Here is a 26,415-nt window from a genome sequence, read left to right as displayed (position 1 = left end):
CCTTGCGATAGAGTATTTTTAGTGGGAGTTCAGATACGCCAATGATCACAGCAAAGTTCTAGTGCAGTGGGAAGGCTTAGTTTCCCAATCTCAAATGTCAACTTGTCCTTAATTCTGCAGCAGTGAGAACTTGGTAGCAGTGATTCGGCAGCTGACTGAATCAGCTGTTGGAAACCGTAAGCCTCTGTTAATAGAACTTCATTGGTGTGTTCTCTTGCTTTCTAGAACGGAGAGATTTGACAAAATGGCATAGAAGCTCACAACCAAGTCTTTCCAGGAGTTATTGGCTTTGATGATGGTATTTGCCACTCGAAATCAGGTGGCTTATAAATGCAGAACACTTGCAAGTTGTTGAATTTTTAAGTATTCTAATTATCCTTGAACTGAATAACTGGCTAGACTATTTCAGAGAGGGCAGTTTGTCATCTGCATTGTGGTGGGTCTGTGGTCACATTTAGGCCAGACCATGCAAGGAAGGCAGATTTTCTTCAGTAACAGACATGTGTTTTTTACAATTAATTGACAGTGCTACATGGTCGCCGTCACTGAGACTAACTTTCCAATTCCAGATTAGTGTTTCAAATTCTGCCAGCTGCAATGCTGGGATTTGAACCCTTGTCCCCTAGAGCCTTTTGATTAATTTGGCATTACCACTACACCATTAGTCTCCCCCAGTTACATCTTTAACTTCCATTTTTGTCATGCAGCATGGAAGTGGATGCTAGCATAATGTCTGACTTTGGGCCCAAATCTAGACCTTTTTGTTTTTGCCTAACTTCTCATTTATCCCTGGAAATGTTCGTATTTTGATCCAGTGGCTTGCTGTTTTCTTGCTGTGGTTGGTTTGTTTGACACTTTATTCGTACATTGGTCGTTCTTGCCACATCTATACTGTAGATAGGCTTTCTATATAATATTCACTTGTACATAGTGATTAGATAGAATTAGTCTCTCGAGACTGGGTAGGTCATGGCTGATTTATATCTTGATTCAATAACCTTTAATATTGTTATTGAACAAAATTTACTCTTGAAAATTGCAATTGACCTAGTTTCAACAACTCTTGACACCACTAAGGGTTTGCTCCTTTAGCCAACTTGCTGGAGCCCAGAGTAATCAAGATATCTTATCAAGCTGCAGTTCTTTCTGCACAGACGTGAACAGACACAGAACTTTCTTTTGTGCTGCTCAAGTGAATGAACCCAAGTTTGAGAGAATTTTCATGAGTCGAGTGATGCTCTTTATACATCCTGGAGCAGAAAGCCTTTGCATGATAGAGTTGGGCAAATTAGTGTATTGCTCTCTAATTTTGGAGTTTGATCTTTTGGTACAGTTTGTATATACCATTATTTATCATATTATCACACTTGGCACCAATTGTTTTAGGTGTAATTGGTTTCAGTTGCGTGTTCTGGGCAGTAATTCTAGGTGCAAATGTGAATGGTGAGGAGGAAGTAAAGAAACTTCAAGGTGATTTAGACAAATTGAGTGAGTGGGCAAATACATGGCAGATGCAGTACATGTGGATAAGTGTGAAGTTACCCACTTTGGACAGAGAAATAAAATGGCAGAGGACTGTTTAAAAAGTGATAGATTGGGAACGTTGATGTACAAAGGGATCGGGGTGTCCTTATACATCAGACATTGAAAAAGTAAGCATGCAAGTATCGCAAGCAGTTAGAGAGGCAAATTGTATGTAAGCCTTTATTGCAAGGGGACTTGGGTACAGGAGCAAGGATGTCTTAGTGCAATTGTGCTCCACACCTGGAGTATGTATGCAGTTTTGGTCTCCTTCATCTAAGATGTGCTTGCCATAGGAGTACAGCGAAGGTTTGCCAGACTGCTTCCTGGGATGGTAGGACTGTCATATGAGAAGAGATTGGATTTGCATTCCTTGGAGTTTAAAAGAATGAGACGGCATTTCATTTGAACATAAAAAATTCTGACCAGTCGGGCAGGCTGGATGCAAGAAGGATGTTGCCTTCTGAGTGGGTGGTCTGGAGCAAGGGGTCACCGGTCTTGGGGTTCAAGTAGGACCTTTAGCACTGAGGTGAGAAATTTCTTCATTCAAAGGGTGGCGAACCTGTGAAATTTTCTACCACAAGGCTGTATTTAAGAAATAGATTTCTGGACACTAAAGGCATCTAGGGGTATGGGGTGAGAGTATAGCATTGAGGGAGATGGTCAGCCATGATTATACTAAACAGCACAGCAGGCTCAAGGCCAAATGACAACCATCTATTTTCTTTGTCTTTTGATATGCTGTGTTCATTTTGGAATAAACCCATCCACCTAACCTTGAAGCATTACAAGACTCGACTTGGTAACGTACTGTGGCTTAGATTTTGTGACATCACTTCCTATGGCACTCCAGTTTGGGACCACAGACAGGAAATTAAACGTAGAATGAAAGTAGTTTTAGCAGCAGCTCTAATTCCTGCCAACAATGTCTAATTTTTTTTCTTTTAATTCACTGCTCGCACTTTCCATTGTCTGCTTCTCTGACAGATCTTAATTCTCTCTCTATTGTAAAAGTGGCCTTTAACAGAAGGTTTTTATTTATTCCGATGGTCAAAAAGGATAGTAGGAGGAGAGGTAATAAGCCGTGGATAACAAAGGAGGTGAAGGAAAGTGTTAAACTAAAAGTGGAGGAATTTAGAGTAGCTAAGAGTAGTGGGCGAGAAGAGGATTGGGAGAGGTTTAAATGTCAACAAAGATTGACAAAGAAGTTGATACGGAAGGGTAGGAGAAACTATGAAGCTGGGCTAGCGCTTAATATAAAAAAGGACAGCAAGAGTTTTTATAAATATATAAAAAGGAAGAGGCTGGCTAGGGTGAATGTTGGTCCTTTAGAGGATGAGAAAGGGGACCTAGTGGTAGGGGATGGGGATATGGCTAAGGTATTGAATAACTTTTTTGTTTCTGTCTTCACGGAGGAGGACGTGAATAATTTGCCGGGTGTTAGCGATAGAAAGGTGGTAGGACTGGAGGGTCTTAATGACATTACTGTTACTAGAAAGGCGGTGCTCAACAGACCGGAGGGGCTGATTGTGGACAAGTCCCCAGGACCGGATGGAATGCATCCGAGGGTTCTGAAAGAAATGGCGGAGGTGATAGTGGATGCCTTGGTGGTTATTTTCCAAACGTCGCTGGATTCCGGGGAAGTGCCGGATGATTGGAAAACGGCTAATGTTACGCCGTTGTTTAAGAAGGGTGCCAGGCAAAAGGCGGGGAATTATAGGCCGGTTAGTTTAACGTCTGTGGTAGGTAAAATGTTAGAATCTGTCATTAAGGAGGAAATTGCAAGGCATCTTGAAGGGAATTGCTTGATAGAGCAGACGCAGCACGGTTTCATTAAAGGGAAGTCGTGTCTGACAAATTTACTGGAGTTCTATGAGGATGTGTCTAGGGCGGTGGATAGAGGAGAGCCGGTAGATGTGGTCTTTCTAGATTTTCAGAAGGCGTTTGACAAAGTGCCTCACAAGAGGTTATTGCAGAAGGTCAAGGGACATGGAGTTGGGGGTAGGGTGTTAGCGGGGATAGAGGATTGGTTGTCAAATAGGAGGCAGAGAGTGGGGGTCAATGGGTGCTATTCGGATTGGCGGATGGTGACTAGTGGAGTGCCCCAGGGGTCGGTGCTGGGGCCTCAGCTTTTTACCATTTATATAGATGATCTGGAGGAGGGAACCGAGTGTAGGGTGTCGAAATTTGCTGATGGCACCAAGATTGGGGGAACGGCAAATTGTGCGGAGGGTGTGGAGAGTCTGCAGAAGGATCTAGATAGGCTGGGCGAATGGGCCAGGAAATGGCAAATGGAATTTAATGTTGGCAAGTGTGAGGTGGTCCACTTTGGTAGGAAAAATGGTAGGAAGGAGTATTACTTATGGGGCAAAAAACTGCAGCAGGCGACGGTGCAGAGGGACCTCGGGGTCCTTGTGCATGAGTCGCAAAAACCCAGCTTGCAGGTGCAGCAGGTGGTCAGGAAGGCGAATGGGATGCTGGCCTTCATAGCGAGGGGGATTGAATATAAAAGTAGGGAGGTCTTGCTGCAGCTGTATAGGGCATTGGTGAGGCCGCAACTGGAGTACTGTGTGCATTTTTGGGCGCCGCACCTGCGCAAAGATATTTTGGCCTTGGAGGGAGTGCAGAGGAGGTTTACTAGGCTGATACCAGAGTTGAGGGGGTTGAGCTATGAGGAGAGGCTGAATAAACTGGGCTTGTACTCGTTAGAGTTTAGAAGAATGAGAGGAGATCTCATTGAGACGTATAAGATGATGAATGGGATGGATAGGATAGAGGTGGAAAGACTCTTCCCACTCAAAAAAGACAATAGGACTATGTTCTTATGTTTGAAAGAATAGTGTAAATTGGCTTTAGGTAGTTAGCTTGAAATCTTATTTAGAATCTTTCCAGATCTAGTCTGAAAACTGTGTTCTCTGGTAGAGAATCAATTCTGATTTATTTACTGGATGATGAGGAAAAATTGACCTCTGAGCACCAAGAAGGTTTAAATATAATTTCTGAAGACTCTGCCATTAAAACTTGAGGCCAAATTCTAGAAGCTGTGGGTCTGCTTGTGAATAGGTAGTTTGGTACCCAAGTGTAGCTTTTTGTGGTTTAAATCTAATGCTTTCCCAATTGAAAAGTCCATTAGCAAACATTAATTCACTCCTGACACAAGAATCTGGGAAGCTGCCCCAGGCTTAAGGAAAGGTGGTTATACGGTGTCCTTATTTTTGTGGAAAGTCAGAGTTACACTTGTGTCAGCAAGACCTATGACAGATTGGAAAAATAGCATCTCCAATTTATAGTTGGCTGTAATTCTGATGTGTAAAATAGACTGCCTGATAGCTGTGTTTTCCACTGCAAATGCCATACCCTTTCTTCCTTAGTCTCTCCGTGTCCTGACCCAGGCATGTGACCTGCCACACATCAGAACAGTATTAACTATCTTCAGTCTGAATTCCTATTTCGTGTGCTGTCTAAACAGGTGACAGAATGTATGTCATGCTGCAAAAGATGAGAATGAGACCTTTTACTATAGTGTTGCGAGGAGTATGATTCTTTTTTGTTTGTTCATGGGACCTGGCTCTTTTTAGAGATTTGGTGATTGTTCTCTGGCTTGGTATTCTTCCCAACCCTGAAAAAGAAAATACAAGAAAAAGTTCTTCTGTTTTGAAGTGATAAATTTAGACCTTAATCTGCACACTCCTGGTAGTTTTACCAAACTTATAGTAGATTTTATAAACTTCTGAAAAATGTTAAGATATGCAATGTGGCTTTCAATGAAAATTACAGTCAAGGGCAAAGCTGTCCTTATGATGATTTATTTATTGTCATTGTCTAACTTAATAAGTAATGTTAATAGAAGGACAGAGTGAATAGGGAAGTTAAAGAGCCTTTGTCTATATAGCACGTTTGACCTTGTGATATGCCAAAGGAATTCACAACCAATTAAGTCCTTTTGAATTATAGTCAGTGTTGTAATGTAGAAAAGCAGGTCTGTCAGATTGTCTATAGCAATGAAGTCAGTGTTGGGAGATGAATATTGGCCACGACACTGGGCATAACTCCCCTACTCTACAAAATAGTGCCATTGAATTTTTTATATTCGCCCGAGAGGAAAGGCTGAGTCAAAGTTTAACATCCATCCAAAAAACGGAACCTCTGACGTTGCTGAGTTCCATCAGTGTCATCCTGGATTGTGAACTTGAATTTCTAGAGTGGGCTTTGAATCCATCACCTCTGGACTCTTGAGGTAAAAGTGCCACCACCTGAACTAAGTTTAAGAGTATTTATTAATGTCACAAATAGGCTTACATTGACATTGCAATGAAATTACTGTGCAAATCTCCTAGTTGCCTGTTTGGGTACACTGAGGGAGAATTTAGCATGGCCAATGAGCCTAACCAGCACATCTTTCGGACTGTGGGTGGAAACTGGAGCACCCACGTGGAGAGAACGTACAGACTCCGCACAGTCAACCACCCAAGTCAGGAACTGGACCCAGTCCCCAACACTGTGAGACAGCAGTGTTAACCACTGAGTCACATTGATGAGGCCAATTTGAAGTTGGAAGAATAAGAGCAGCAAGAGACAGAACAAGCACAAGTTAATAGTTTATACATTTAAAATTAGCTTTATTGTTAAGGTGCTGGGCAGTTTAGAATTAATCTTCCTATTTGGACATAGAAACAGGAGCGTGGCAGGCCATTTGGCCCATTGAGTTTACTCCGCCATTCAAAAAGATTATGCTGATCATCTCTTTCTAGGCTATTTTACCCCAAAATAGGCATACCCATGATGTATCCATTCCATAAATCTGTTAGTTTCTGGGAGCTTACACAGCCCTGTGAGGTAGAGAATTTCAAAGATTCATAGTTCTCAGTGAAAAAATTTCTCCTCATCTCAGTCCTAAATAGCCTGTCCCTATACCGAAACACTACCCTCTGGTTCCAGATGGACCAGTCAGAGAATCATTCTATCTAAATTTAGGAATCTTTAAAGTTTCAATGAGAACCTCTCATACTGTGACATTCTGGAGATTTCCAGCCTAGTTATGCAACCTCTGTTCATAAAACAATCTGTCATCCCAACAATCTGCCTAGGCTCTCCTGTTAAAGTATATCCTTCCTTAGACGAGGGGACCAAAACTTTACACAGTGTTTCAGGTTCAGTCTCACCAAGGCTCTTTCCAACTGCAGCAAGACATGTCCTGTACTCAAAACCCTTAGTGAAGGTCAATAGAACTTTTACCTTCCTAATTGCATGCTGCCCTACGTGTGAGCTTTTAGCAAGGACACTTTGGTCTCTTTGAACATAAGCACTTCTCAACCTCTCATCACTGAAGAAATACTCCGCCTTTATAAAGTGGATAACTTCACTGTTGTTGACATTCCAACTACCATGTTCTTGTGCATTCACATAATCTATTTGGGTCCCATTGAAGCCCCTTTGCGTTCTCCTCACAACTTGTGTTTGCATCTAGTTTTCTATGATCAGCAAATTCTGCATTGTTACATTTGGTACCACATCCAAATCATTTGTAAAGATTCTCAACAGCTAAGGCCCTTGTGTTGCCCACTAGTAACAGTCTGCCATCCTGAGAATGGCCATTTTACTTTCTTGTGTTAACCAATTCTCAATCCATGTCAGTGTATTACTCCCCTGTCCCATGTGCTGTAATTTACATCACATCCACTGGTTCTCCTTTTTTTAAATCTATACTACAAGTAACATTCGCAAACAAACCTCTCAACAGGTTTGTCAAACATGATTTCCCTTTCATAAATCCATGTTGATTCTGCCCAATCATATTACTTTCTAAATATCCAATTATCATATCCTTTATAATAGGTTTCACATTTTTCTTCTTACTGACATAAAGCTAACTATTATAGATCTCTGCTTTCACTCTCCCTCCCTCTCTAAATAGTGGGATTAGGTCTGCAATATTCCAGTTCGCAGGATCCTCTCCAGAATCTGTAGAATTTTGAAAGATGACCACCAATGCATCCAAATTCATTTGAGTAGTTTTAACATAACAGTATTAAAGTATGTGAGCGAACATGGTGACGGGCATTTTCACAACTTGCTAAGAGGTGGAACGTTAATCCTTAGAATGCAGCAATATCAAAATATTCCACGTAGATAAAGGACATGCTTGATCTATCTTATCAGAGCACATCAAAGTGGAAAACTTGTGTGAAATTGGTTAAAAGTCAAATTCAAGCTTATGATTATGGAAAAGAGTGCTGATTTGTGATGTGTGTGAAGATAGCTGCCCTGCAAGATTTAACCCTGGTCCTGTCACAATGATGTGGCACTTTCCTAGTGTCCCTGCAATGTATCTGTTGTGTTTCTGGGCACTGCTTTCTTCCTTGATTTTGTTCACTCATGTGCTTCACTGTTGGGTAAGGTGCAGTAATTCAGGGTCTGAGTAATTAGAAGTATGAATAGCCTGTTTCTCTCTCTTCCCTACACTTACCTCAAGTAATCAAACTCTTCTTGTGGTTGTTTTGGAAAACATTTCAGCACTTGCTGTTATCGGATTCACAGGCACTTCATTCTAATTTTCCACAATGGGTTCAAAGGCACTCCCTATTGTAGACATCCGCTGATGAAAACCACACTTGTGCAGTTACAGGAAGTTCTGTCTCCACTGGGGTGCATTCTGCTGACTCCAGCTAGCCTTTTGGGCTATCCTTAACCTTTTACACTTGTCTTCAAGCTGGGAGGGGAGGTAGTGTTATCTAGAATGGTAAATTAAAATTTGTGTTTTAAGCTTTAAAATGTTGTGAACTGAGGCTGTGGTTATCGGTTACAGTGTGGCTGTATATGCACATTAGGATCTGAGCTGGGCTCAGTCTTGCAGTTGCTTGAGCTGAACTGAAAGTAGGACTGTGACCAATTTACAGTTCATGTTGGCACTTTTTTCACTTTCAGTTATTTCATTTAAAAAAGTGCAGAATACCAGAATTCTTCCCAGGAAACTGTTCCTTATTACTGGCCTTATAATCTTGTCTGGTTATATTTAGTGCAGTCAGCATGACCTGTCTCCAATATAGTGATCATGGTAATTTGGATTTAAAAAAAACATTTGTCTCGTCTTGGTCCATTCATCCTGAAAGGCCCTACGTTCCCCCTCTGTGATATGACTTTATTTTAACCTCCCTGATCTGTTGGTCCTTTCTGTGTGTTGCTAACTGTGTGAAGAACATGACAATAAGTTCTAATTTTTCTCTAATTAATTAGAACCTTTTGTCCTATTATGTGTTCTCAGTTTATAATAGTCTAGATTTATCTTTTATACTCAATTAATCTTTTTTCTCTGGATGATAAGGGAAAGCTAATGCTCTGGGTACACAGAGGTACTGTGAACATTTTCCCAATGCTTCTGTGCCATTACAGAAGCTGCCTATCTTTGATTCCTTTCATCCACTGTTTGTCTCCCATGCCTCAATTATCAGGATTGGACACAGTACTCAAGATGCAGACTTTCACTCGTTTTACTCTTCTGGAATAGTTCAATATATTTACCTACTAACTTCTTGGTTTCCTTTGCTTTTGGTTAACTATTTTAGTGCCATTTATGGGACAAAATTTTGCCCATTGTGTTTCTTCAGTACATGGCAATGCATTGCAACAAATGTCACTGGTCTTTTTTTTAGCTGTCTTCTCCAATTCCACTATCCCAGCTAGTGATGTCAGCAAATCTAGCTTGGTTTCTATGTTGTTGATATAAATTGGAAATTAATTGGCACCACACTCTTGAGCCAACAAGAGCATGGATCATGGACTCCCTACATTGCAATTTTGCATAAATAATCTGCCTAACCTGCATATCTTCGGACTGTGGGAGGAAACCAGAGCACCTGGAGGAGACCCATGCAGACATGGCGAGAATGTGTAAACTTGTTACTCAGGCCAGAATTGAACCCCAGGGTCCCTGGCACTGAGGCAACAATGCAGTGATGGCAGATGAATGGAATTTGGTACACAATGTTGTATGATAATGGCTTTGGGGATGGTAATGTTTAAATGTATAGTGAGCGTATAAGCTTGAGGGTAGCACGAAGGGCATGGGAGAAATCAAATCTGGAAGTGACTGAAGCATGGACGAAGGTTTTTATTGAGGCACTTTGGTTTTGGAGATGTGCTGAATGGGTTCAAAGCTTGGAGCGATAAATAAATGATGTATTGTGTCAGGTGGGGAAATTAAAATTGGTAGTTAGGGCCTGGAGCTTCTGGTATACAAGCTGCACAAAATGATTTTGTCTTTGTCAGTGTTCAGTTGGAGGATGTTCTGGTTTTTCTTGAACAGACCCAGTGGAGGTAGCAGTTGTAGAGATTGTTGTCTTTTTGGTTTGCCTGAAGCTTGCAAATATTTAATTTGCTCAAGCTATATCATATAGCATCGTTACTGTACCTGCAATTAGGACCAGCACAACGCACAATCTCACATAGTAGTGCCTCAAACTGGAAAGAACTTTGCACAGCATTGTTGGTTTTCCCTGCCGTCGTTTGATCTCCTGCCTAATAGTTACCTTTGTGAAAAAGCAGAATACTGCATCTCTTGCCTTCGATCGCCATCAGCCTTGAGCTGGGGGGAGGTAATATATAATGTCAGTGCCAATGTCTTCAGTATTAGATGTTGCTAATTAAACAAATCCTGGGCAGGCATCAATTATTTCACACAGTTTGAAGGAAGTTGTTACAAAGTCGGTCATTACACCACCAGAGGGGCCATTTGACCCATCAAGTTAATGCTCTTTTAAAGTAATCCAGTTATTCCCAGTCCCCTACTCTAGAGCCTGGCAAGTTTATTTCCCTCCAACTTTTATCCAATTCTCATTTGAAATAATTAAGCACTTCTGCTTCCACCAGCCTTTTTATACACCAATTTCCAGATCACTTGTGTTTTCAATTTCTTACACTCAATGCTTTATCTCTTGGCCAAAACCTGAAATTTCTGTCCCTAGTCCTGCTTCCCGGAGTTGAGTGTAACAGCAGATTTGTAAAGGCATCCCCTCACTTCAAATGCCAGCTTTCTAGGGGATTTTCACAGTAATGTCATTGCTGTGTTAATATAAGCCGACTTGTGACACTAATAACCTTTTCTTGATAGTGAATGTCATCATTGTAGAGGTCTTACCAAGTGGCCATTTAAATGTCAATGTTAGCCTGCAGGTGTCTGACCCAGAACATCGCTTCTCTCAACTGAGAGGGCTAACTTGAATCAGAGCAGGAACTTTTTTTTAGGGAGATCTTTGCTCAGTTCCAACATTCAACAGTAGTCTATTTGAGACATCAGCTCAAGGTGCTGAGTGACTGTGTTCGGGAGACTGTCGTTGAATTAGTGCAGGTCCTTACTGGTTCTAGTAAATCCACTGTCACTCGGTAGTTTAAAAAATTTAAGCAGAGTTGTTCATAGATCAGCTCAATCCTTGAACCTTCTAGCACTAAGCATAGTTTGAGAGAGTGCATGCAGCGTGGAGGCAATTCATTCTCAGTTTGACTTGTAAAGAGTATATGCAGCCTTTGATGATCTGCATTTGTTTGCACAAATGTTTTTAAGGCATTTTTATAGTAATGCCTGGGGCATTGGGCAAGCAGCATTCAAAGAGAGATCTGGGATTACTAAATGTCCTGCTGCCCATTTTGCATGAATAAATCAGTGTGCTGATGACCACTTTTTGTGCAAATGCTAATTTGCCACCAGTCCTTGTTTACATATGCTGCTGTGCCACTAGTCCCGGGTGGATTATTCACAAGCTAACAGGAGTCATCCTCTGTCCCTGGGCAGGCGCTCTGCACACTTGTTATCAGGGATCCCAGACATGATCAGAAAGGCACAGTTTGTTTCCTTTAAATTTCAGTTTACAGGCGACACAGTCATTAAGTGGCTTAAACTCTGAGTTAATGACTTGAGCAGTAACCCTGGGACTATTTTAAATTGCAGTACCATTTGATAACTGCCTTTTAGTTTTTAACCATACTTCCACCCTCCACATCCCCTTCTGATTCCACTGTACAATGTTTGAGCAATCGTTTCCTTTGTTGGTGTGTTGCACTGAAAGTTCTCCTTTTATCTGAGCTGAATGTACAAATCAAAACCTAGCGAAGATATTAAATTGTATGACACGGGTGTAGGTTTTGAAATCAAATGGGATGTGCTCCCAGTATCATGGCTGTACATCTGCCAAGCAGTTAAGAGCTGCCAACTTGTAAAATTGGAAAGTCCAATTCCTGAGGGATGGGAATCAGAAGGTTGTTATTCCATTGAGTACAATGGAATTTGTGCAGTGGCCTGTGAGGTCAGCTGGTGAACAATAGCAGGATCTGTTGAGTGTTGTTACGGTGGTGTGACATGTGTAGCAGGTCATTCAGCCCAGTAGGTCCATGTCAGTGTTTATAAGGAAGATGTGGTGGAGTGGGGGGTAATGACAGGGGGTGATGAAGAAAGATCTGTGGTGTGCATTTCAAATTAAGACACATTTGCAGCAATGAAAACTTTTATTCCAAAGATTATAGGTACTATCAAAATGACCTCCGTTACAGAAGACCACTTTTACCATGTCCACCTTTTTGTTCTTTCTCCCACTGCATTAAGTTGTTTGTGCTAAGCTGTTCCTGAGTTTGGCTGCCTCTATTTTCCCACAGTCACGAGCTCATTGCTAATCAGTAGCGACATACAAAGATGGCTTAAGTTTTTTTTTTGTGTACCTCCTTCACCACAAGTCTTTTTCTTCCCCATTCAGCCTCGGTGTATGTCAGGCGCAGGTTGTCAAGGGAAAATCCCTACTGGTTGCTAGTGTCATTAGGAGTAATTGGTGTCCATGACAATTCTATGCTACTGTAGTGAAAACACATATCAGCAAATGTCAATGCAAACAGTAAGCTGAGTGTTGCTGGTACTGTAAATGAGCCCTCATCTTGCAACTTATTATCTATTCTCGTGTGTTATCCCTTGAATTTACTTTTCCTGGTCTCCACATTTGTACTGCCAAGAAGGTGAGTTTGTGCTGCGCTCTCAGATCTTTCCAGGCCTCCCACCCTCTCCCAGACGAAGTTTTAAACACCAGGTGGTTTAGGGGAATTTGCTCTTCTTTTTTCCCTTTTTCTTTTCCATGTCTCTGTGCTCTCCCCCACCTCCCCTCAATCTTAGAAAATTTCTTCCTGCAAGCCAGTGGATTATTTTTCTAAGGAACTCAACTATAGTTAACTTTCATCGCATTTAATTAGCTTTTTCCAACCAATGCTTTCTCCATGCAGGCCCAGGCTGCAAGTGAATTTGCATTGCTGCTATTGGACCACATTTACAGAAGGCAGTGTTACAATAATCCAAGCTATGGTTCTTTTAAACTAGGAGTCTTCCTTGTAGCTCTCCATGTGGCAAGTCAAGGAAGAGGTATTGCACACATCAGAATAGGTTAAACCATACCTGTGTATAATGACTGGTGTCCTCTACACTGTCATCAAGTTGCTGCAATGGTCTTCAATGCCTGTGGCAGATTTGACTCTTATCTACTGCACAAACATTGACAGCGTTTTATGATGATGAGTACACGTTGATGGTGAGGCAGACACAAACGCAGATCCTGCTGTGCCCAGGAACTACTTTACAATGGAGGCCTCTGCAGCCATGAGAGTTGTCTGTAGTGATCGGTTGTTTCTTCTGGGCGCCATTCAGTGAAAAATGTGGTCAGGTGCAAGGACGGATATTGTGTTTGCATAACGTGCCAATGATTTTCAGACGTAGATCTGTGGTATATAAAATACGTGCTCAGACTTTGTGGTTTCCTCATTGAGCTCAGTTTCTTTGAGACTGAGATGTGTTCAGTTGAAAGATAGATTGAAGAGACCCAACTCTTAACTTGGAACAGAAATTCTGTTCTCAAAAATGTTTCTCATTTATGTTAATATCGTAATCTCTGTGGGAAAAGTCTATTTTTGGATCCTCCCTAATCTTTTCCTTCAGCTTTGGCTTCTTATTCAGCCTCTCCTTGATTCTAGTTTATAAGCAAGAAAATGACTTGCACTTGTTAGGAAGAACTTGCATTTATGTAGCACTTTTTGTAATCTCTGGATGGCCCAAAGACTTCACAGCCAATGAAATACTCTTGAAGCGTAGTCACTGTTGATGTAGGAAATGCTGCAACCTGCACACAACAAATTCCCTGATGTCCTACATAACCACAATCAGCTGGTTGAGGGATAAATATTGGCCATTTTTTATAAATGTGGGATTGTTGTAGGTGCAGGTTCATTTGGGCTGAATGGCCTCCTTCTGAAGTGTAGGGATTCTATGCTCAAATGATAGAGCAGGCTGTCTGATCGCCTCATTAAAAATGGCACTGTCTTGGTACAGACTGTAATATCAGCCTAGATTACGTGCTCAAACCCCTGGAATGGGACTTTGGGAGTGCACAGCACTCTGACTTCAATGCAAGAGTGCTACTCAGAGTTATTGCTGACAAAGATCATGACATAGAACACTTCTATGCAGCACAGTGGTTAGCACTGCTGCCTCACAGCACCAGCGACCCAGGTTTGATTTCCTGCTTGGGTCACTGTCTGTGCGGAGTCTACAAGTTCTCCTGTGTCTGTGTGGGTTTCCTCCGGGTGCTCCGGTTACCTCCCACAGTCCAAAAGACATGCTGGTTAGGTGCATTGGCCATGTTAAATTCTCCCTTGGTTTATCTGAATTGGCACTGGAGTGTGGCAACTAGGGAATTTTCACAGTGACTTCATTTCAGTGTTCAGGTAAACCAACTTGTGACTAATAAATAAACTTTACTTCTATGTTGATATACTTTTGATGATAAGTGTATTCTAAATGTCTTAAAATTACATCCGTTATTGCTGAATTCAAAAACAGTACCCTGTCGATATTTAATACAAATGCAGGTACAGCTGTTTCCAGATATCATGTTGAACTGTTGGAGTGGTTTCTGCTTTAGGTTTCTCAACCAGTTTTGGTACAGTTTTAACTGAACTGCCTCAAATGAGAGGGGCTGGGTACAAAAAGAGCAATTGAATTCCCATCTCCTCCTGTGGAAGAGCCCAGGGTAAGGGGATGCAATGTTAAAATTGGAGCCAGGCTAATCAAGAATGAAATCTGGCAACACTTTGTATGGAAAAAGTGAGGTGAAAATTTAGAGCTCACTTGCTTGAAGTGGTAGATACTGAAGGTTAAACATGAATTTAAGTAACATTTTATGTTTGGTGAGGTTATCGGTGGTATGGGGCAAAGTCGGATAAATGGAATTGCGACTCAGGAGTAAGATGTAATTTTGAACAGTGGAGAAGGCTTGAGGGGCTGAAAACAACACGAGACCCTCTTTCCCCAGATTCAGTGAGGGAGTCAGCTGCCTCTGTGACTCATCATTACATAGTTAAACTGTGGCGAAGAGGCATTCCCTTCCTCAATTTGTTGTGGGTTTTGTAGCTGACAATTCTTCTCAGATCCCAGTAAAACTTGCTGAACAGTTTGTTACAATTTCTTGGGGTTTGTTCCAGCAGCATACTAACATCAATCTATTTCTTTTTCTGGGATTTGTTCAAATGGCCTCTCTCCTTTTTTTTTTAAAGAAAGCAGCCAAGAATTAAGATGGGTCCCCCTCTTCCCCCAAAACATCCTGTTTTTCCTCCCTGAGCTTTGGGCACTGACTTGGTGCAGATTGCAAATTCTCCACTACCGCCTCCGTGCAGATGAGCTAACTCAGCACAGATCAAGTCAAACCTGGAGCCATCTGGTCTGCATGAGTCAGCACCTACCATGGTGCATATAGCCAGAATGCCATCTGAGTAACTGTTATTGCTGGGGTTGTACCAAACAGTTCAAGGACACTCTTCCTTCCTGTGCAGCTCGTATGAGCCAAACCTGAGCCCTGACTCTTGCCCATATGAATAGCCATCAGCTTGAGAACATTTGAGTGCTCCAGTGATGCTGATAGGCTGGTGTATGTGCTACATATTAAGCCTTGTAGATATGCTTCCTGTCTACTAGGCGACTGTCTTATTGCTGTGCAGATTTTATGGGTGTGCAGAAAATGGGAAAAGCAGGTATGCACAATCAAAGAAAATTAGCATCTGTAGATTTTGTAAATAAAATATTGACATTAAAAGAATCTACAGAGAGTATGACGCTTTGTAACTATACCCTATGTCGAGGGTGAACTTGCTGCCCAATTGGCAGAGCCTTCCTCTTTGTATTGGTGGGATATGGGAAGCTTATGCATTGTCACAATTCAGAGTTATTAAAAGAAATTCTCAGCTAGATTTTTGTCTCTTGCCTGTTAAATGTAACGATTGATACTTAACTAGTAGTCCAGAGACCTAAGATGATTCTCTAGGGATGTAGTTCGAATCCCAGCATAGCAAATAGTGAAATTTGAATTCAAGTTGTCAGGATGGCCAACTGGTTTAAGGTGCCAAGCTTGAGTGTGATTCCTCGCCTTGTGCAAGCCTGGTGAATTCTAGAGTCATGGGTTCAAATCCCACTCCTGACATTTCCTTTGGGGGATGGCACAGTGGTTAGCACGGAGGCCTCAGTGCCAGGGACCCAGGTTCAATTCTGGCCTGTCTGTGGAATTTGCACCACCTTCCCTTTTTGTCTGTGTGGGTTTCCTCCAGGTGCTCCAGTCTCCTCCCACATTGTAAATTGCCCCTTTAATGTCAGGGCAGTTAGCAGGGTAAATACATCGGGTGATGGGCATAAGGCCTGGGTCAGATTGTCGGTGCAGGCTCAATAGCACCTCTTTCTGCACTGTAGGGATTCTATGATTAGCTATTGTCCAAAGATGAGCACATCAATAGTTAAGATATGGTGGATTATTTTACTTTGTCACTGACCCTATCAAGAAATCAGTCAGCGAAACATTACAGGAACAGAGCAAAGTGAAACACAAGTAAAAGGAGTTTGAAATTGGATTCAAAATACTGGTAGTTTGGACCATTCAAAGTAAAGTTGCATTTTAAAAACTGTATTTTGCAACTTTTGAGGTCTCAATAGGTAATGGAGGTAAACAAGACATTCAATTTATGAACAGCAGAGTCCCACAAACTGTAGTAACTACAATGTGCTGGAGATGTTGGCCAGGATATCAGGAGTGTTCCAAACTGTGCTTCAAAAGATTATCGTGGGATATTTTACATCAACTTGTGTGGATAAATTTTAGAATCTCATCTGAAAAACAGAGCTTCCAACGTTGCACTGCTCCCTCTCTACTGCACCGAGTTGATCTTGAGCATGTGCTCAATTGGAAGTTAGCTTTTAAAGGTTTTATGTTCAAAAGAGATGAAATTTGATTCCCTAAATTACTTTTTCTTATTGGCTATGTGTGAACGTAAGGAATAGGGGCATGTGTCAGCATCATGGACCCTCAGCCCCAATCCACTGAAAGTGTAATAGGTTATTGACTATATCAAAAGCAATCTGTCTCTTGTAACTTGTACCTCTTCTTGTTTGGCAGGTATTACAGAGGCACTCACGGAGTTATAGTAGTATATGACGTCACCAGCGCAGAATCCTTTGTAAATGTGAAGCGGTGGTTACATGAAATAAACCAGAACTGTGATGATGTGTGTCGGATACTAGGTATGTATAAACTTGCCACTGTGCCCAGAGTAACATCTGGACGTTGCCTGATTTTACCACTCCCTGTCTCTTTATTTTCCTTCTCCCACACCTGCAGTGAGGGTGATTTAATGTATTATTATCACACATTAGTATACTGTTGAAAAGTATTTTGTTTCTTGCGCTTAATACAGTCAAAGCATACCGTTCATAGAGAAGGAAATGGGAGAGTGCAGAATGTAGTGTTACAATCATAGCTTGGGTGTAGAGAAGATGATGTTTAAAATAGAGGGCCTGGTTGAGGATTTTTCGGGAGTTTGACTTATCCTTTTCTTCACATCCTGTGAAACAGGCACCAAAGTTTATATCATTTTTGCCTTTGGTTGACTAAATTAGAAAATAGTAGCACTTAGCTGTTCTGAAGAAAAACTCAATTCCTCAAGTTACTAAAGATTCTGTGTCAGCCTCAGATGTGTTTTGATTTATTATTGTCATGTATTAGTATACAGTGAAAAGAATTGTTTCTTGAGCGCAATAGTCAAAGCATACTGTTCATAGAGAAGGAAACAGAGTGCAGAATGTAGTGTTATAGTCATAGCTAGGGTGTAGAAAAAGATCACCTTAACGCAAGGTAAGTCTGACAGCAGCAGGGAAGAAGCTGTTCTTGAGTCAATTGGTACATGTCCTTAGGCTTTTGTATCTTTTTCCCGACAGAAGAAGCTGGAAGAGAGAATATCTGGGGTGTGAGGGGTCCTTAATTATGCTGGCTGCTTTTCCGAGGCAGTAGGAAGTGTGCACGGTGTTAATGGGTGGGAGGCTGGTTTGAGTGGTGGACTGGGTTTTATCCATGACCCTTTGTAATTTCCATGCAGTCTTGAACAGAGTAGGAGCTGTGCCAAGTTGTGATTACAGCCAGAAAGAGTGCTTTCTATTGCGCATCTGTAAAAGTTGGTGAGAGTCATAGTGGACATGCTGAATTTTCTTAGTCTTCTGAGAAAGTAGAGGTGTTGGTGGGCTTTCTTAACTATCGGTCTGCATAGAGAGACCAGGACATGTTGCTGATCTGGACACCTAAAAACTTGAAGCTCTCGACCAATTCTACTTCTACCCCATTGAGGTAGACAGGCATGCCCTCCCACTACGCTTCCTGAAGTTGATGACCTATCTCCTTTATTTTGTTTACGTGCCATTCAATTAATTTGTCGTCCTCCATTTCTGAGCAATTTGCCCTCAAAGCTGCATGGGGCACAGCTAGGTATCAGAGTAGACTTTACTATGCAAGGGACAAATGGGCCAGTCAGAGCAGTGGCCCCTTCAAAATGTGAGCATGTACCAGCTGGTTGCAGTGTTAAAGGAACCATGCAGTGCTGCCAAGGATCACAGACAGCAAGGGGAAATTAGAGGGAACATTGCTGGAGAAATTACACAGCATTTTTATTGTTCTTTGAAGCTTTTATAAATTAGGATGAAGGTTTTTGAAGCTTCTGTCGTCATGGTCACTTGGGTATGTTTGTACCCTGAACCCTCGGAGCCATTTCTAAAGTTTAAAGCCACATTCCCAATAATACATATCATTCATCTCAATCTCCATATCCTGACACATATCTCGGTGTTTTGATTCAGGATTTACCCAACATTAGGCTAAAGTGCTTTTTTTAAAAAAAAAAAAATTCTAGCCACACTAGCACGTGATTATTACATAGAGAAGTGGGTCCAACCTGTGAGCACTGTCCAGTCACAGAGCCTACATTTTGGTTTCCTTGTGTTCAGCACTGAAATATTTCACTATTCTTGTACTTGTGCTCTGGATACAACCTACAAGCAATAATTGTAGGCTGTTGCTGAGGTTGTGTTCCATTTGACTTCCCCATAGCAGGAGGTATTGTATTTGGATTGCTCAAAACCGATTGGGCACAACATGCAACACTTTTTTCACCTATAAGTCAAACTAGATCTTAGTTTGAGAGGCGAAGGGTCAGTGTGCCAGTCCACTTTGCCAATCAGCTTCTCCTTCACTTTTTCCCTCCTGTTTTTCACTTACAATTTTGTAATAATTAAGAGATGTTCAAAGAACCTTGTCACCCAGAAGTAAAATCACTTTATCCCTGGTCCCATAAGGAAGTTTGCACGTCATAAAAGTGTAGAATCGTAGAAGATACCATGCAGAGGAGCTGTTGAGCCTATCACGCACGTGCTGGCTCTTTTGATAGAGCTTTTCCATTCCATTCCTCGGCTTCCCCACAGCCTGACAACGTTTCATCTCCTGTTATTTATCCAGCTCCCTTTTTGAAAGCAATTGTTGAATCTGCTTCCGTCACCCTTGCAGGCAGTGGACTCCAGATCAGAAATCAACTAGTTCTTTTGCCAGTTCCTTTAAATCTGTGTCCATGGTTATTGACACCTGTCACTGGAAACACTTTGTGAATCAGTCTCTTAATATTATTCAGAATCATGCAGACCTCAACTCAGCCTTAAGTACATCAGTTCTGCCCTTTGCCTCCAAGGGATCATGTCCCTTTTCATTCCTATTAAGCCCCAAACTTCCTTTACCTACCCTTTTACTAATATTTATAAAAATAGTTCCTTGTTATCCAATTCACTGATCTGATTTCATCCTCTTATTTCATTTTCAGTTCTTTCCTTTACTTTGTTTTCAGCTTTGCTCTCTATTGTGTTAGGAGGCTGATGTTTATCACTAGGCTTTTTTTTTCTGTGTTTAATCTCTATTTTTAGTTATGCACTGAGCACCAGCTTTGGCTGCTTTTTCTTTCTTTGGAATCTCCTGTGACTCAACTTATCTCCTCTTTGACAGCGTCCCAATGCACTTTGAGCACTTGATCTTCCATTTGTATTACAGCACAGAATCAAAATTAAACGCAAAATGAAAATCAACAGCACTAAGCAAACCTTTTGTGACTTTTTAAGTGGGATGAGTAACTGGAAAGAATTGAGCATACTTTTCATGGCAATGGTGATACTTTCGGTTAGAATAGTCAAACTACAACTTGCATCTATATAGCACCTTGAAATATCCTGAGGCATTTTGCAGGTTGTCAAACAAAACCTGACACTTGAGTCACATGAGATGTTGGGATAGATTTTTTTTAAATCTAGGCCAAAGAGTTAGATTTTACACAGCATCTTAAAGAAAGGAGAAAATGTAGGAAGATTTAGGGAGGGAATTCTGGAGCTTGGTGGCCTTGGCAGCTAAAGACATGGCTGCCGATAATAGCGTGATCATCATTGGAGTGCAAGAGACTTGAATGGGAAGATTGTAGGAGTGGATGAAAGTAGGGAAGGGATGAGACCACAGAGGGGTTTGAAATCTTTTTTTTTAAAATGGAGTGTTGTTGAATTGGGAGCCAGTGTAGATCAGTGAGCTCAGGGGTGTCAAAGGGCATTAGAGCAGGTTTTGAAGGACCTTGTGGTAGCTGGGAGGCTGGCTAACAAGGAATACATTTGAATAATCGAGTTTAGGGCCAACAAAAACAACAGTGAGGATTTCAGCAGCAGATGAGCTGAGGTAGGATAGAGTTGTACAATAGGAAACTGGCAGCCTTAGTGATGGCGAAGGTACGTGATCAAAAACTCATCTCTGGTCAAGTGTAATACCAAGGTGACATAGACTCTACTTCAGTTTCTGATACTTTCCAGAGCAAGAAGTGGAATCAGTGATTCGGGATCAGGGCTTGTAGTAGAGATGGAACACTATCTCTGCTCTTCCCAATAATTAGTTGGAGGAAATATTTGCACATCCAATATTGCATGGCAGTGAGCATTGTGACAAATCAAATAGTGGAGGGACTGAGTGAAGTGGTCAGGAATTAGAATTGATGCTGTGTTTTTGTATAATCTTGCTGAGGGGCAACATGTAGATAGAAGTATGAAGAATCCCAGGACAGATCCTTTGGGGGAAACAGCAGAGGTGAGAGGAAGAAGCAAAGTCATTTGGGTTGTTTCTCTGGCTGTAAATGCATCGATGAGTTTAATCAGCTGGAGGACAGTGGCAAGGCGTTAGAGGAGAATTGTATGGTCAGTAATGTGAGAGGAGGCAGAGAGGCTGAGAAAGTGGGACAGTGTACCACAAGCCCAAAAGAGGGGCAGGTTTGATGGATTGACCATGCTAAATTCCACTTAGTGTCGATTGGGTAGCTTAGTCGTGGTAAATGTGTGGGGCTACAGGGACAGAGTAGAAGGGTGAACCTGGTAAGATGCTGTGTTGTGAGTGTCAGTGCAAACTCTGGTTGAATGGCCTCTTCTGCACTAGGGATTCTACGTAACCGTACGGTGAACAATAGAATATCATTTATGATTTTTAAGAGCTGTTTTGGCACTGGAGAAGCAAATATCTGGAGGAAGCTGAGCAGAGTTTCGGGGAAGATAGACATGGAGTTGAGAGGGAGCAACATATTTCAAGAAATTGAGGGGGGTTGGAAATGAAGGGAAGGCGGGGGGGGTTCAGGTTTGTTTTGGGACTGATGATTGCAGATTTGAAGGCAACAGAAAAGTGCTCGAGAGAGAAGCATTGACCATATCAGCTAACGTAAGGACCAAAGCCTGTGTCAAAGCAGAAACCTGGTCACTAACCATTTGCCACCAGGGTGAGCGTTGACAGGCTGATACCAGCACAGTTCTTGCAGTAGTTATTCCTAGGCATTCCCTCAGCATGCTTACTGCAAGCATTGCCTATCCTGTCTTTCAAATTGTGATTGCACTGTCTGTAAAATTTATTCCACTGTATGTATTTTTGGGAATAGCTATTTTTCTGGCATATCCAACAGTGGAGACCTATCCCCTCCTTCAGCAGACAAAAGGGTCAAGGGTGGAGCAATAATTTAGAAGTTAATTATCTGTCTATCATCCCCTGAGCTCTAGAATCTATCTTCTGTCTTCCTTATCCTTTTTGAGGTGAAGGTGACCTTATTCTAGGCTGTTTGGTAGGGTTCCAATGAGGTATGTAGGTGACTACTAACTCCAATCTGAACCCAGGGTATTCTGCAAAAATGGGACATTGAGTGAGTTGCTGGCCATGGGATTTGCATTCTCTCTCCCCCAAAGAAGTGCTCTTACTTTTGGAGGAGGCCACACCATTTTTACTTGGTTGTGTTGGGCAGCAGTCCAGGGCCAGTTTCTCCTAGGACTTGGAAGCCACGATCAAACTCCTAAATGAAGCCTTCAGAGTTTCCTTGGAGGGTTTCCTACAATTGTCTTGAGAGTACTCCCCAGCCTCAAAGCTCTCATTGGAAGAATTGTTTTGATAAGTCAGTGTCAAGCATTCTGTCTCCATGACCAGATCACTCCCATTGTGAGGGTTTAATCATGTTGCCACTCATAGCAATGCAATGGTTTGTAAAGTTATTTTTTCGCTTGCCATGGTATCAGTAAAACTTGGGTAAATAACTTTTTCCACCTCTATTCACATTACTTCATGTCAAGTATAAAATTCAAGGAACATTGAGGATTTCTAAAGTGAACCTTTAAAAATACAATGCAGTATCACTGTGGAGAGGATGCTGAGCACCTCGGGGTCTGATATTTTATCCTGCTGTCTAACCACCAGAAAGTTCTGAAAGCTGCTCAAGTGTTAAGTAAATCACAGTAATGTCATTCATTCCCTAATGATGACAGCTCAACTATTCAAAACCCTCAGATTGAGGGGGATTAGGAAATATTTCCTTAGTGTCATTGCAGGGTGCAATTCTTTGCTGTTCATTTGGATACTTGCAATAAATTCCTTAGCATGCATTGCTGCTTTCAGAATTGCTCCTCATTGTAAAAGCCACTGTCCTGTCGGAGTGTCAGTGTGCAAATTCCACAGAGAAGCCTGCAAATTGACATCTGGGGCAGGCCCTAGAAGGGGACGAGGAAGATTTCTGAGATGTTGATCCAAAGATTTCCCTCTGGAATTGTTAGCTGAGAGCAAGCCCGCGATTCTGGGGTCAGATTTGGACTGCCTCGATGTATCTGTGGTGATCGTCTTTAACAGCAGAAGAGTGTGCACACCCACTGTCCCTTCCCACATCTCAAAGTGAACCTGCCACGTCGCTTTTCTGTCCATCCATTGTCCCTGTTTCTTGTTCCCCTTTTCATTATTCTGTTCCCGGTTTAACCTTAGTTGGTGTTGCATCCTTTCTCAGCAATGTTCAAGATTTTGCTTCCCTTTCAGTTGGCAACAAGAATGATGACCCAGCACGTAAAGTGGTGGAAACCAATGACGCACAGAAATTTGCAGAACAGATGGGCATTCAGCTTTTCGAAACCAGTGCAAAGGAGAACCTCAACGTTGAAGAGGTAGGCTGATCTGAACAGGGGCTGAGCCAATCAAGTTGGCCACCCCTTTCATCTTGTCATATTCAGCTCCTGGACATTGAGCTCACGCTGTGTGTTTCTTTTCAGATGTTCAACTGCATCACAGAGCTCGTTCTGCGGGCCAAGAAAGAAAACTTAGCCAAACAGCAGCAACAGCAGCAGAATGATGTCGTCAAACTGTCCAAAAATAGTAAAAAGAAGAGAAAGTGTTGCTAACGAGGGAAAATAAAAGACTTCTTTGCAATGAACAGTCCCTTTCACTTGGACTTGTGTATCATGAAGTCAAAAATGGACATTTTTTTTCCACACCCCCATGCCCCCACCCCCAGGGAGGATGATGTACGAGAGCAGATGTGGGATCTTGCCAGCTCAGTGGTGTTGCTCCCAGATTTCAGCTTCTGAATTTTTTTTCCCCCCAAATGAAAGTGACTGCGCCGATGTAGCTCAGTGCCAAGATTGGATCAGATCGTCTCATTCCAGTTTGATTTGTATGGACGTACGGAGAAGATCAACGAGTGACTTGTCTCGCCTGAGGGTTTTTAAAACCCTGTACATATTGTACACCTTTCAGCTTCTAACACCACTCCCTTTTTCATCAGCGCTTCGCCTAATACTTTCAGATGCCAAGAAATGATGAACCTTCTTCCTTTTTTTTTTGAAGCAAACTTCTTCGAATCAAGCTGCTGACTAATGTTGACACAAGGCCACTCGCTCCCTCCATTTTTGCACTGTTCCTGCTGTATTCAATTCCCCTTGACATCCTGATTTTATAGTTTGTGTTGGCAGGGGGAGGGATGGGGGGGCGACTGGTGGAGGGGGAGGGAAGCTAAGATGAAGGGGCAGGGGCTCGCTATTGGACTAGGCATTTTTATGAACAGAGTTCAAGAGCCCCTTTTTTGATTTGGAATTTTTACCATCAATTAACTACTCTGCTATTTATACCAAAAGTGGGTCCAGAAACTTTGGTTAACGAGCTTATCTTCTGTAGAATGGTAATTAGCCTTGTACTGTACTGGGGGGGTGGGGAATATACAGAGAAAAAACCCTCAACAAAATAGCGTGAAGTAACGTGAATGAATGAACAGTGTTTTTAATAAGCCTGTTGATTGTGTGTTAATGCCTCAAAACCTTCAGTGTGGAAGGCAAGTGATGATTAATGATGGGGTCTCACTGCAAAGAGCACAAAACTCGTGTCCCACAGCACAAAAACACGAAAAATGTGCAAAAGTGCACCTTTTATTGGGTGGGGCTGTTGCATTTTAAAATGGTCGGGGCTAAAAGTAAGTCCAGCTTGTACGTGGGGAAAGGACCCGAGCCTCTATCTTGGCCACATGGGTGAAATCAAAGTCTGTTATGAGGGGCCTTGCACATAATGATTTTTTAGTCAGTTTCTAATGGGAAAGCCCCACTTCTTCACTTTGGCAGCTACAGCCTGAGAAGCCACAAGATGGCTGGAAAATGGGCAAAATATCATGTCGGAAATATAGATGCTGTGCTGAGATTGAAGCAGAGTTGAGGGAGTTTTGCTCTACTCGCCCCTGACTTGGGAGTGCTGGAGGAAGAAATATGAAGAGCTTGACTTTGTGTCGAACCTTAGTATACCCAACCAGCGCGTTGTTGACACAGGGTGCCTGAAATGGAAGTGTCCTTCCCCCAGCACTAACATCCTACACCTTTTTAAAAATAAAACATGCAAACCCACCAACCCCTCCCCAAAAAAGTCTATGCCAGTGAAACATCACTTGATCTGTGCAGAAATATAGCCAATTCTTTTGAGGAAGTGGACTGTCATTGGTTGTAACAACTCCAAGCGCAATTTGGCTGGATGGAATCTGCAGCATAAAACTGCTCAAAATTGAGTGCTGATCGTCACAAAAGAGTTTTTAGTGCCATGGAGTTGTGGGGAATGAAAGGGTCACCTGGTGGGAGAGTGAAGCCTCATTGGTCACTGCACTGGGAATTCTACCCTGGGTAAGAACTGTGTATCTAACCATGCAAGTACTTGATTTGGGAATTATGGATGCCAATATTTTTTAATGGGATGTTGAATAAAAGTAACTTAAATAACAATTATTTTAAGGGTTACCATTTACTGACTTTTAAAGAAAATATGTTCTTTATTTGTGTACAAGGTGGACGTTACATCAAAAGAGAAGGCCTACTTTGCAAGCTGTAATATTGTGGAATCCCTTCTGTTCAAAGGTGTATCTTAAAATATCTGAAATCTTGTGGCAATTGGTTATGCAACTGTTCGTAATGACAATTATGTATTAAATCAGAAATTATTGCAAAATGTGGTACAGGCTGCAATGTCATCTGTTTCCCATGTATCCCTGATGTACCACCTCAGGTAAGGCATGCTCACCCCTCTGTACACACTTTCTTCATGTGTATCTTCCATCTACTCAAGACACTTTTTTTTAATCTGTCACGCTCAGGTATGGGTATATGCCAGATGTTTTTTTGAGTGTCAAACTTGCATGTACATTTTTTTTTATGGTGACTTGTCTTGGGAGCAGATATATGCACAAGTGTCCCTGTTACTTCAAATGTCTGTGCACATGTGAATCTCTATTATACTCCCCAACTCTGGGCACCACACTTTTTAGGAAGGGTGTCCAAGTCTTTGAGAAGTTGCAGAGATTTACTAGAATGAAAGATTTGGATGTGTGGCTCGTCTGGGATGGCCTTTCCTACGAGCGAAGAAGTGAATGGGAAATTTGATAGGGTCTAAATCATGAAGGATTTTGACAGTGAATAAGGGAAAATTGTTTTCTGTGGCAAACGGGTGGAATAACCGCTCGGCACAGAGCAATTGATAGAAAGAAGGAAAAATAAATTGCCACCGTTATGCTGGAGAACGCATTATGGAAAAGGGTGGTGGCAGCAGATTCAACAACTACAAAAACAGAATTAAATAAATACTTGATGGGGAATGATTTGCAGGGCTATGGGAGAAACAGTAGTAGAGTGGAATGAATTGGATTGCTCTTTCAAAGCGCTGGCACAGGAATTATAGGCCAAGT

At 41.9% G+C, this 26,415-nt stretch overlaps 1 protein-coding gene across 2 annotated transcripts in view; it reads left to right on the top strand.

Moving 5' to 3' along the window:
• The window catches only part of LOC145355981 (ras-related protein Rab-35), a 48,933-nt gene extending 23,474 nt beyond the window's left edge, over window positions 1–25,459 (top strand). The window contains exons 4-6 of one of the 2 annotated variants that reach the window (XM_080208520.1): window positions 16,977–17,101; window positions 23,247–23,371; window positions 23,477–25,459. In XM_080208520.1, coding sequence (XP_080064646.1) covers window positions 16,977–17,101; window positions 23,247–23,371; window positions 23,477–23,605 — 379 coding nt within the window. In that variant the 3' untranslated portion in view covers window positions 23,606–25,459. The remainder of the gene's footprint in view (window positions 1–16,976; window positions 17,102–23,246; window positions 23,372–23,476) is intronic. The other variant, XM_080208521.1, reaches the window with a different exon arrangement.
• Window positions 25,460–26,415: the final 956 nt, after the last annotated feature.

This window comes from Carcharhinus amblyrhynchos, chromosome 20, assembly GCF_965287045.1.
Source record: "Carcharhinus amblyrhynchos chromosome 20, sCarAmb.v2.hapA, whole genome shotgun sequence".
NCBI lineage: Eukaryota > Metazoa > Chordata > Chondrichthyes > Carcharhiniformes > Carcharhinidae > Carcharhinus > Carcharhinus amblyrhynchos.
This window is presented reverse-complemented; position numbering and strand designations above follow the sequence as displayed.